The following is a 12,979-nucleotide window of genomic DNA, read 5'->3' as shown; positions in this document are numbered from 1 at the left end:
ATTTAATGTAATTTTCAAGTTATTCTTATAATCAGTGATCTTTAGAACGTGGCTTTTTTGTATGTTCCCTTTGGGGATACTGAAGTTTGCCAGGCTTGCATAACCTGCTTTCCCCTGCCTCCTCCCCCCAAGTAGAAAATGCATTCATAATTTACATAGGTAATGATTTCTCTGGAGTAGCGGAGACAGTAATAACTGCAAAGTTGTGGTGCTTGAACTACAATATAACAAATAATATTTTAGACTGAGATAAATGCAAAATAATAAACAGAATAGGTAAAAGAACATGTTTTACATTAATGACAATAGTAAAACAAATAATTTTTAAAAATCCCCAAAGGAAACATAATACTTAAGGTCTTTGTTCTACCCTTAACAATTAATAAATTTTTATCCCTGTAGTATGGGCAGTTCAGAATTTAGCAGTTTTATTTATGTGTGCAAATGCAAAATGTCTGTTTATTTTGAAAGATCAGTTCCTTGAACAACTGCTTTGGATAACAAGGAAATGCTGATATTGATGCAGACTGTTGTTTAGTATCTAATTTTCTCCACAGTACTGCTCTAATATGATATAAAGAGCTTCAGCATGAAAGTAGTCTGTAGTTTAAGAATGTCCTGCAGGCACGAGTGGCATTGGTTGAAAGTAGTTATTTTTTGTAATGTAAAGATGTGGCACAGTTCCAAATTTGTTTTCCAAAATTACTAGTTTAACTTTTTTTCTGTGTTTTGATTGGAATCTCTTTATTTCTACCAGGTACCTCAACACACAGTTCATTAAGAAGAACAAATTGACTGAAGCTGATCTTCAGTATGGTTATGGTGGCGTGGATATGAATGAACCACTGATGGAAATAGGAGAGGTAGGTATTTCAGAAAATGAACTCTGTTCTGCTGCATTGCTTGTTCAGCTTTGTTCTTTTACGTTTTGACTTTTCCATGTTATGGAATCTGAATAGTTCAGTAGGAGGTGGAAGCGTTAAATCCTTTTGAAAGTAAGATTATGTTTTTGATGTAAAAGAAAGGATATATAGTGACCTATGGGGAGGGAAGGCAAATGTGAATGCTGTTTGAGAACTTCAGTTCAAAATGTTATAATATAGATCACTTCTTGACTAAAACTTTCTTTTAAAGTTGTTACAATCTAGAAAACATTTTTAAGAAAAAGCACTTTTGTTTTGAGTAACCTTTGAATAATTATTTCTAGACTTACATTTTTGATGTTGCAAAGTGTAGCGGCTTTTTTACAGCAACTGTGTTACTTTCCAGTCCAAGCAACTCAGCTGTAACTGCACAGACTTTAGAAGAAATGGACGTTCTGTGCTATTAAATATCATGCAGGAAGGGCTTATTTTAAAAACAAAACAAACAAATAAAGCAATGAATGAAAGTAATAGAAGTAAACACAAATGTGTTGATGACCACAGTTGCTTAGGTAGTTTGGAAAGACTTAGACTTGTTTTAAAATATCTATAGAACAAGTAGTCATTGGTAATGGTACATTCTGATATACCACCCTGTGGTTTTATTTTTAACAGAATGGTTTTGTATGTCTTTACGGAAATTTTGATAGTATCTCTTCAGTCTGAACGGGAATAAAACTACGGCTCAGGATGAAGTTGAATAGAAACTTTGGTTTTGAATATTTTGTGTATCTCTTTCCTTTGCATCTGTAACTAATACACAATGGTAGCTAGGCAACTTATTTTAGTGGTGTCGGGTTTTTTTTCCTGCTTTCCTCTGTACCTTTGTGTTTTTCTCTAAAAGGGAAGCAAATATTTTCCTCTCATGACTTGTAAAGGTAGAAAATGTGTTTTTATTTGACCTGTCAAATCACAGTTCTTCTAACTTTTGGACTTCATTGCTTCAAGCAGGAGATCTCTGCTGTCTTAGTTGAGAGTGTAGAGATTGTGATGCCTGAGGAAATATCTTTTATGCTGAGAAAGGTGACACAGCCATTTCAAGCTGCTAATCATTTGACAGGTTGGGGGTGGCCTGGAAAAACACCAGAAGCATGATACACTTTAGATAGAGAAAGTGTACAAAAGGAGATTCTTCCTTTCTACCTGTGCTATCTGCACAGTTTGCTATTCTGTGGCCTCTGTAGAGGTTTGTCAGAGCTTGGAAGTGCATATTGCCACACTTTGTGTGATGTCTTCAAAATGCCTTAAACATTTGTTGTTTCTGTAGATTGTGTTTTAGCTGACTCTTCCACCATTGTTGGAGGTAGTCCTTAGCTCTCTGCAAAGCAGTTAGTTTAACTGTGTTAGGGGCTGGGAATAGTTCTGGACTGGAACACAGAGGTCGTGTCCTTATCCATTTTGTATTATCACCCAATGGATGGTAGTAGCTACTTAGCATTTTATCCATAGCTTTCTGCATTAGTATATGTTTACAAAGATGAACAAATAGGAGGCTTGATAATGCATCTTTTGTGAGTATTCCTCTCACTGATGGTATCATAGATTGGGGTGGGAGTAGACGGGGTGTCAATGACGCACTTATCTTCAAGCTTCCCAGAAGCTGTTCTTTGGACAGCGTATCCATAGCTCAGAATCTGAATAGGTTAAGTGGACATCCAAGACTGTGAAACTGCAGCAGGCAGTCTATGGTTTTTGACAAAGGCATTCTGGGTGCCTATGTCTGAAATTCTACTGATCAACTTTTGTTAATCTTGCTCCCTACTATTGCTTTCATTTCTCTTGATCAAGCTGAATAGTGATGGGTATATTTTAGATCTTGAGGTGGTAATGTTAACCTCTGTTCATTACTAGGGTAGTAATAGGCTTATGGAAGTTTTTCCTTTGCTCTGGAAAGCAGTGCAGATCCTATGCTTAAGTAGTTTATGTGTACTGATATGATGGATTCAATATCCCAGAAGTAAAACCAGTTCACATTTCTCAGTTGTCTTGGCCAAATATATCGTGTCATTGCTTTGAAAGCATTTTCCCCTATATTGTAGTTCTGTCTTCCAATCTTTGAATTCCTCTGAGGGCTTTATCAAAAGGTAGTCTCCAATGTTCATCACTTTAAAATGGAGGAAATTACTGTTCATCTGTTTTTTGGATAACAGAGATGATCTGTCCTTTATCTATCCAAGAATAAACAGGCTTATGTTATGTATAGTTTTTTAAGTCTTATGAGAAAGTTACAGAAATTATGCTTAGAATTATGTTTAGAATTTGTAGAAGAAGAGTTGTGATCTCTGCGCACTAAAGTTTGTTTCAGCCTCACTCAGCATGTGCTCAGGGGCTTTTCAGTCATCTTATTTAGGAATACGTGCCTGCTTGCTACTTCTGGAGTATGTAACACTGGGTACATTCTAGACACTGTGGAAGTATGTATGAGATGTGTATGGGCATGACTTCAAACAGCTTATTCCAGTAAGTGTTCCAGACACTCAGTAGTTTCTATACTAGGAAAAGCACAAGATGAGAACAGGAGGGTATCTAATGATTTAATTTTTAAACCTTGACTGGGGAATTGGGAGTTCATCCATCTTTATTTTTTCTCTGTAATTTTTAAACTGATGTAAACTTGTGATGTTATGTCCTGACAGCTAGCTCTTGATATGTGGAGAAAATTAATGATTGAGCCACTACAGGCCATCCTTATTCGAATGCTCCTCCGAGAAATCAAAAAGTGAGTGCTTGGATGTTTTTATTTTTTTTGCTAATACAGTTTGGGGGGGGGAGTGTTGTATTGCTTTATTTTGAAACGTCTCTGGACTTTGATCAAACTGTTTTTAGTTTTGATTAAAGGCAGCTTTTTAGCTGATGATGCTGTTCTATCAGCTTTTACACATGTAGCTATGTAATTGCTATTTGCTTGTGTAGAAAAAAGTTCATTCATTGTAATCCAAGAGTAGTGATCTTTTCTGTTTCATCTACCTGTCATAATAATGGGTTTAGGGAATAGCTGGAATAATTCTCCAGGGCCCAAAGAATGCCTTTTGCCTTTTTCTCCATTTGATGCTTACTGCTTCTGGTTTGTGTGCTGTCTGTAAACATAAGGAATAACACAAGGATTTGCTGAAGCTGGAATTGCTTTAAATGGGACCCAGAACAATTCTTGCTTATCTACAACATCTGAGTTCCTGTTACTCAGATGAGTGACTTAACACTATTGGTGCTTTACTTTAATTGTGAAATGGAAGTAATTATTTTTGGACTTTGAGGGAATTTGTGACTGTCTTTATTGCTTTGAGTCCCTGCTCGTTCCAAGATAGATACAGTTGTAGTATCTCCATGAAACGCTTGCAATTTTTGAAGTTCTGATTTTGAATCTTCATGCTATTTAACTCCTATAATATCTTCTCAAAATTTCTGGTTATTTTTACCAGTGTGTGTTATTTATACAAGTATTGTGTGTAGTTGTGAGTTCCACCAGTATCTACGCTTCTGCTGCTAGTTAGGGTAGCTCTGGAGTTGCTTAACGACTGGGGTGATTGCGTGCCTAGTTAGCTTAGGTGATCAGGCAAATATACATAAACTGAAAGAATGAATTACTTTGTCTGATTGAGATGCTTTGAATGTGCACTTGGGTCAGCCAAAAAGCTGTATTCATGAAGCATGAGAAGACTGATTCCAATAGTGTTGTATTTTTCTTCCCAAATTAAATTTTTTTATGATTTAATAATTGTCGTATGGTCCTCTCAGGTGTTATTTCTGACATCAGGAATTTTGTGTTTGCTTTCAGTTGTTGAACCATGCTCCATAATCAGTGCTAAAACAGCTTCTTTTATATGTTTACTGTAATAATTATATTATGGATTTGTATTTACTAAATGAAGGTTCCCTGATTCGTTTTGAGGGAAATTCTGCCTTTTTACATCAAGTACATTGACACTGAACACTCATTTTGGTCAATCTGTGCATTTCACTGGGAGGTGACAACAGAAATCTGTTTAAAACTTTTTAAAACAGATATTTAATGCCTCTTAAAAGCAATAGTATGTAATTACTTAGAGCCTGACTGCAGGCCTTGCCAAGAGTATTTAGGTCAATAGCTTCAGAGGGTGTTAGGCCTTGAGGCTGTATCTCATTAATACTATTTGTTAAACCATTTCAAACCTTTAAAATAAAACTTAAGTCTATCTAAAATAGATGGCTCTGTATTTTCTTTTCCTCTCTTCCTAAGAATTCTTCAGTTTGATTGCCAAGTTTTCACCTCCTTTTTTAAAACATCCATTTGTGTAAGCTTTGTTTTAGCCATCTCGTGATCTGCGTGTCATGTAAAGAGTCACAGGATCACAGAACTGTAGGGGTTGGAAGGGACCTTTAGAGATCATGGAGACCAACCTTCCTGCAAAGCAGGCTCCAAAAATAACCTTGTAGAAGAGAACTTAGCGTTATAGGTGTACTTCCTAACATCAAGAACCACAAGGATCACTGTATTGTGAAGATTGCCTTTGTATGTAATATTCTTGTTGCTGTTCTTTGCTGTTGATCCACTGGTCAGTAGTGCAGTGTACAAGAGATAATTCTGAAGACTTTGCTGCACACAGATGGTCATTTTCTTTTAGCACCAAGTTCAGCAAATCAGAGGTTAAACCAAGTCTTTAAGGAAACAGATATCAGAAGGTGCATCTGTCAGAGGTTCAAAAGCTGCATGATATATACCTAAGTAATATAAAATAATAAAATTAATAGAAGTACTAATATGTATATAGTTAGAAATCTATTAGTTGGGTGCCTCCTTCAGAGCAGAAATTAAACATGTGCGTGGTTTAACTTATTAAAATTTATTTTACTGAAGAGGAATTTAAATAGATGGACAGATGAGTTTCTTATAGCTGTAAGACTTTGCATAGAACACAACAATGTGCAGAGCTGATAGCCAACAGACTAGTCAAATGTTTATATATAGTGTTTTTACTTTACTGGAAGAGTTTTAGGAATTAGAGTCACAAGTTTGGCTTTCGGTGTTTATTTGTGAATGTATTGAACTAGAATTTTTAAAAACTGCTGACTAAAGTCTTACATCTGCTTTATAGAAGCTACAAACTTTGGCAGTACACTCTACATAAAAATTGATACTGAATCATTTATGCTCCAGCTGAACAAGATGGCTAAATTGATCTAAGAATATGCTGGTGCTGAAAAAAGCGCAGGCTGTACCGTACTACCTTTCTTGTCCTGACTTTGGTACCTTAATGAACTGACTCAACAGCTGATATGACAGATAACCATCTTCATTTAATACTTCTCTGAATTGTTATGATGAATCAGTTCAGCCTAGAACTACATAAGTGTTAAAGCCATGCAAGAAAGATACAGAAGGCTGTGACTGAGCAAAAGACCTGGATTAGCCTCCTTGAACAGCAGAGAATTGTTACATCACTTAAGCCTGTCTTGTCTGACTGCACTTCTCTTAATACAGAGTTCTGAATATAACACACTTTCTTCCCCCTCCCTCTAGCCCAAGCACTCCTTCTTCAAGTCAAGCTGAATATCAACTTAAGCATTTTTGTTTCAACACAACAGGAAGCCGACAAGATCTTGAATTGTGAGAAAATTCATCTATGAAATTCTTAAGTAATTTGGAAGCTATTCAGGTGGTCAGTGACAGTGTGTGATTAGTACGGACTAACCAGAAGAGGCTTCTCTACTAAAGACAACTAACACTTTCTAACTAACTGAACCTATTCCTGTCTAAGCTGTTACATTTGTCATTCACTTAAAGTCTGTTGGGAATTAATAAATTATTTTTTTAAAAAAATATTCCAAACAGGCTCTTGTGGTTCCCAGTGAATTCTGAAGTTAGTTGAGCTAGATGGGCCATTTGTCTGAATACACAGCAGAACACTTCCTTTCTGTGATGGAATCCTCTTTTAATGGATACAGTATTTATTATTTTATGCTTATTTTATGTGTGTTATTTATGGATGTTAAACTTCCACTGTTACTATTAGGTTTAAGGCTAAAGAAATATGTGTAAACAGCACAATTTTCTTGAGCTTCTGTTTTGTAGTTTTCTCCATTCATTTTTGAGAAAAAGAACTACATAAATGAGCAGAATGGGGGATTTTGTTTCTGTTGCATTGTTTTAGCTAGAATTCTCCATGTTACTCTTTCTTTCCTTCCTGCCTTACCTGTGACATCCCTACTTCAAACTGTGCAGCAGCTGTTTCTCTAGCAGTATGTGTTTGTATTGCATGCTGCCTGCCACCAAGTACAATGTACGCAGGATAGATGTCCACATCGATGGGTCACCACTTCCCATTAGTGTTCAGTATATTCTTATCACTCCACCTTCCATGGCAATAGTCCTTGAAATTTCGGAAACACCTGAGAACTCCCGTCATGTTTTCTGAATCTGGCCATTTGCTTTGTGAATTCTTGGGAGCACAGTGCCATTTGTGTAAATAAAAACAGGAATGTCCTGCTAAAATAAGTCAGAATGATAGATGAGAGACATATGCTTATCTTGGAAACTGTGTGATCACAATGAAGTTCATAACAGTTCTGTCAATAAATTTTGTGACAACTCTACTGCAAATGTTCAGTGTTCACACATTGAGGAAACCTATGTTAAACTGCTTAAAGTTCTGTGAGTGTTGAAGGAAAAAAGAGCTGGGAGCATGGATATCTGTTAAATAATTCTTGGCAATTGTTCTACTTTTACTGCTAGAAAATGTGATCTGAGTTAAGCTATTAAAGCTGTAAAAATCTGCAAGTTTTGAAATCAGGTGAATTGAGCTGCATGTAATTTTCCTGATCATGAGAACTTTGTCCTAAATTTTTCATTTGATCGGAGGCTGCGTCCTCCTGATTCAGAAGCAGACTCCAGTTCTTACTTCTTTGTAGTGTACTACCAGCTATTCCCAAGAAAGGCTAGTGCCCTGTTGTATTCATTTTCCTCTATTGTCAGCATACTGTATGGCCTCTGCTTCTGAAACCTATCTTTCTTTCACTTTGGGCGTAAAGCTGTGTTTTCCTCCTTTACTTTTTAAACTTTATTGAAATTATACATTGACCATTCAAGTTCCTCATATTGACCTTTCCTTCCTCATCTCCTCTGGCATCTGCATAGTCTAAGGTTTCTGAAATAAATCAAGTATAGGGCAATCTGGCTCTTTTACTGTTACAGAAACATTTCTTGTGTTGCCCATATCACAGAACCGCAGAATTCTAGGACTTGGGAAGGACCTCTGGAGATCATCTAGACTAAGCCCCTTCTCAAGGAAGTTCCCTAGAATAGGTTGCACAGCATTCAGGATTCCATCACAGGGGCAGATTCCACAGCTCCTCTGGGCAGCTTGTATCATTGCTCTGTCACTCTCAAAGTGAAGAACTTCTTTTATATTCAAATACAACTTTGTGTTTTCCAGTTTGTGACCATTGCTCCTTGTCCTATTGGTGGGCACCACTGTAAAAAGCCAATCCATTTAACTCCTTTACTTTAGATTTTTCTAAACAGGGATGAGGTTCTACCTTTTCTTCTTTAGGCTAAACTATCCCAACCTTTCCTCACAAGAGAGATGCTCCCTCCGCCCTGTTGGGTGCATCTCATCAGGGCCCATGGATTTAGGTGAATCAGTTTTGCCAAAATGGCCTTTGTGCAGATGCTTCTTGAACAAGGGAAAGCATTTCTTTCTCAGACTTTCTCCCTTACCTCCGGAGTCTGGGATTTACAATCCTACTTATTCCCATTTCACCCATGCAGGATCCTGAACTCACTATCTCATAGTTGCTGCGGCAATGGCTACTTCTTACCTTCACATCAGCAGCCAGTCCTTCTTTATTGGTGAGATACAAGGTCCAGCAGCACACTTCTATTCACTGGCTCCACCACCTGGACGAAGAAGTTATACAATCATAGAATTGTTTGAGTTGGAAGGGACCTTCAAAGGTCTAGTCCAACACTACTGCAACAAACAGGGGCATCTACAGCTAGATTAGGATGCTCAGGGCCTGATCCAGCCTGACACTGAATGTCTACAAGGGTGGGACATCCACCACGTCTCAAGGCAACCTGTTGCAGTGCTTCACTACCCTTAATTTAAAAAACTTTTTCCTTACATTCAGTCTAAATTTCTATGTTTTAGTATGACACCATTTCCTCTTGTCCTTTCACAACAGACCCTGCTGAAGAGTCTGTCCCCCTCTTCCTTACAGCCCCTCTGTAGATGCTGAAAGGCTGCTATCAGATTGCCTTCTCCAGGCTGAACTGCCCCAGCTCTCTCAGCCTATCCTCTTAGGAGAGATATTCCATCTCTTGGATTGATTTTGTAGCCATTCTCTGGGTATACTCCAACAGGTCTGTGTCTCTCCTGTACTGATATCTAGATGTAGTATTCCATGTGAGCTCATAACAGTGCAGAGCAGAGGAGCAGGATCACCTCCCTTGACCTTCTGGACGTGATTTTTTTGATGGATTGAGTTTGCTCCCTGGGCTGTGAGAGCACGTTGCTATCTCATGCCATCCACCAGTAACCCAAGCCATTTTCAGCAGCTCTGTGCTCAGCACGCTCTAGAAGCCTCCTGGATTGCTTTTCAGGTCCAGAACCCTGCATGCTTGAGGCAGCTTGGACCATCTCTTAACAAAGCTTAATTTTCAAATATGTTGAACTCCTAATTTCATAGATTCCTGTACTTCTCGATATCTTGTTGTATTCAGAGTTGATGCATCGTGTAGCTTACGCTGCTGGTGGACTCCCCCTGGGTGGAACTAGTTGTGGGTCATGATGTAGTGTTAAACTTCTTCCCTTCTGTGACATACTGCCACATCTGCTATCAGGAAACCAAACCAAAAGGATCATTGGAAATGGCACATAAATATGTATATATATATTTAAATATTCAATTTAAAAAATGAAATCACAACTACTGACTTTCATGTATACTTTGAAAAAAGTAATGTTTGAATCCTATTTGCAAGTGTAAGTTAAGCACTAATTTTCATGTCTCTGTCAGGTGTATGTGAAAGGTGGTCTTTTTTTAGAACAGTTCATGCTTCAAGAGTGCCTTTGTTGTTATGAGAGGGTCTGTTATTTCCAGTCTTTGCAAAAGGGTGAATATTGATACTTTCAGTATGCAAAAAGCTTTTAAAATTACTCTTGTTTTCAACTGAATGGAACTAAAGAAAACATTCTTTATAAAATGTAAGGTTTCCTTTTCAACTGAATGGTTAAAAGTCCTGCCAAGTACATTGCTCTACTTGATATCTGCATGATGGTTGAGTAGTAGATATTCAGAAAATAATGTACTATGCTTGGCAAAAATTACTTTCTTTGGCAGGGGTGGGAATGTAAAAGTATGAATTGCCATCTCAACATACATAGGAGAGAAGGAAGAGTGCACTTATTTATTTAAAGATCATCTTTATTTATTTATGTATTTATTATTCTACTTAAGCAGAGGAATTTACTGGAAAATATTTGTCCAATGCTAATTTACTTCATTTTGCTATCCAATTAATTACGCTAATTAATTACATTCTCATGAAGGTTTGTTTTCCTTATTTCAGTGATCGCTGTGGAGAAGACCCAAACCAGAAAGTAATCCATGGGGTTATTAACTCCTTTGTTCATGTTGAACAGTATAAGAAAAAATTGCCCCTAAAGGTAGATACACCTTTCTGATTTATGTTTTTCATTGCGAATATTTCATGTAGCATATGCATTATTTGTCATAATTTGCCCTTTAAAAAAAAATCTCCCTTTTAGTTTTATCAGGAAATTTTTGAGTGTCCTTTTCTGAATGAAACAGGGGAGTATTATAAACAAGAAGCTTCAAATTTATTGCAAGAGTCAAATTGCTCACAGTACATGGAGAAGGTAAGAGATTCTTTTGTACACGTGCAATAACTACAATGTAAGATTATCAGTATATTATTGATTCAGGTTTTCCTGTTATTTTCCTATATTTGTTCATTTTTGTGTGCTTTCTTGCAGTTTGAGATCACTTTGGTTCATTTAAGTATATGGTTTATTTAAGCATAGACTACAAACTTTGCTTATGAATAGCCAGCTTCAAAATAGTTTATAACAAATCATAAATCAATTGCATGAAAGGTAAAAATAAACAAATGTAGGTATTTGAAACACCATTAACTTATACTTTTGTTGAGAAGGAAGAAATTAATACAAGACTAGGAGTCAGTCCTCAGTACAGTGCTGCTCTCAATAAGAAGACAGAGGGGTTGAGAAGGCTGTGGGATTACTGGTAATTGTAAGGGACATGAGCTAACACCTGAGATGTGATTCAGGATCAGGCTAAGACATCAATTATTAGACTTGTAGTAGTGTCTGAGCCTATCTGGATTTCAAAGTAGAAGATTATCTTGGTTCAGTAATGTCCTGTTCCAAAAGAACAAATTTAATTTTTCAGCATCCTTGGCAAGTATTTTTTATCTTCTGTTATTTGTGGCTTTTATTTGACATATTCATACTGTTCGTGGTTCTGTACTGCTTGTTAGTATTCCATCTGCTCTCAGCTTGAAAACTTGTTTGTAGGTTTTAGGTAGATTAAAAGATGAAGAAATGCGGTGTCGGAAATACTTACATCCCAGCTCATATGGTAAAGTGATACATGAATGCCAGCAGAGAATGGTAGCTGATCACTTGCAGTTTCTACATGCAGAATGTCACAATATTATCAGACAAGAGAAGAGAAGTGGTAAGACTCGCTGATCTCAAAAAGCATGGAGTGGTTGTTGTTTTATTCATTTAGCATTTGCAATTTGCTTCATTCAGTGACCTTTGATTAGTGTGAGCATTTTCAAATAATATGAATTACATAGAAAGCTCAATTAAATTCCAAATGTTATTTATCTTTTATTGTTTAATTTATTATCATTCCTCCAAAGATACAGTCAAAACCTTCTTTTTCCACTTGACTATTAATAAGCCTTCTTTTGGACAATACCCTTTTCCCTTCATTGCCTTATTCAGTTTAAAAACACACTAAAGTTTTATGTCCTGTGGAATCAATCATATTTTATGCTTGTGTTTTCATTTGTAAACCAATGGCTCTGTCTTTACAGATTACTTCTTCTTTACTGGGCAGGTCAGGACTGTAAAACTTGGCTTCTTTTAATAGCCACTTTTTATTGTCTTGAATCTTTTATGACCTCTCCTCCCAAATCCTTTTTACAGAAGCAGATGTTCTTACAGTTATATTCCTTCCTAACTAAAATAAAAAATACATTTCCTGTTGACTACATGCCTTCTGGCCTTGAAGGAATAGTTATTCTTGCATGAAGGATGGTAGTTATTATCTGAAACAAATTATTTTTCACTGTTAAATTGAAGCTATGTAGCAATGGTGTTCAGATTCCAGACAGTTAAGCACAATTGATTGGTCTTTTTTTTTTTTTTTTTGCATAAAACTGATAAAAATAGCAGTTGCTTATTTATATCTTTTCTAGCTGGAGAAAAATTTCAAGCCACCTTTGGAGGAAAACATAAAGTCAAGAATACATCAAAACTAGTCTTAGCTGCTGCTAGGGGAGATTTTGAGGAGCAAAGGACTAAAAATAAACTAGCATAGTACTTTTCCTTACCAGGCTACCTCTCCTCTTGGAGTCTGTCCTAGATAAGCAGTATTGGAAGAGTAAGGGAGCCCCAATGGCAGTAAATACTGGTATTAGCCCTACGCTTTCCTTTTTTGCTTTTGTCAGTGATTCAATGTATGTTGGTTTTTTTCTTTATTTCAGAACAGTTGGTCTTGTTTCAGTGTTTGAAAGTTCTGTGTGAAATTATGATTCTATATTACGTGTTGATTTTTAGTGTTTCTAAACATATTCAAAAAATGTATCTCTGTTACAGACATGGCAAATATGTATACTCTACTTCGTGCTGTGTCAAGTGGTTTACCTCATATGATTCAGGAACTACAAAACCATATCCATGATGAGGGCCTTAGAGCAACCAGCAATCTTTCTCAGGAAAATGTGAGTTTCCTTAGGCAGCTGAAATTACCTTTTTGATTAACATTCCTAATGAAATGTTTACCCTTTTTCTTTTTAGTCTATT

At 36.6% G+C, this 12,979-nt stretch overlaps 1 protein-coding gene across 8 annotated transcripts in view; it reads left to right on the top strand.

The window, feature by feature from the left end:
- Positions 1 to 12,979, top strand: part of CUL2 (cullin 2) — a 39,332-nt gene that overhangs the window by 15,060 nt on the left and 11,293 nt on the right. For 4 of the 8 annotated variants that reach the window (XR_014943144.1, XM_032443026.2, XM_015853112.3 and 1 more), the window contains exons 5-11: positions 758 to 863; positions 3,560 to 3,642; positions 6,421 to 6,507; positions 10,471 to 10,567; positions 10,670 to 10,780; positions 11,459 to 11,621; positions 12,773 to 12,897. Coding sequence is in view for 5 of the 8 variants with exons in the window: in XM_032443026.2 (XP_032298917.1) it covers positions 758 to 863; positions 3,560 to 3,642; positions 6,421 to 6,507; positions 10,471 to 10,567; positions 10,670 to 10,780; positions 11,459 to 11,621; positions 12,773 to 12,897 (772 nt within the window). In the remaining 3 variants the exon portion in view is untranslated. The remainder of the gene's footprint in view (positions 1 to 757; positions 864 to 3,559; positions 3,643 to 6,420; positions 6,508 to 10,470; positions 10,568 to 10,669; positions 10,781 to 11,458; positions 11,622 to 12,772; positions 12,898 to 12,979) is intronic. The other 4 variants (XR_014943146.1, XR_014943145.1, XM_085538909.1 and 1 more) reach the window with 1 other exon arrangement.

Source organism: Coturnix japonica, chromosome 2 (assembly GCF_054131305.1).
Source record: "Coturnix japonica strain WE chromosome 2, WE-NBRP24, whole genome shotgun sequence".
NCBI classification, from domain to species: Eukaryota; Metazoa; Chordata; class Aves; order Galliformes; family Phasianidae; genus Coturnix; species Coturnix japonica.
The sequence above is the reverse complement of the archived record's forward strand: the minus strand, read 5'-3'. Positions and strand labels throughout refer to the sequence as shown.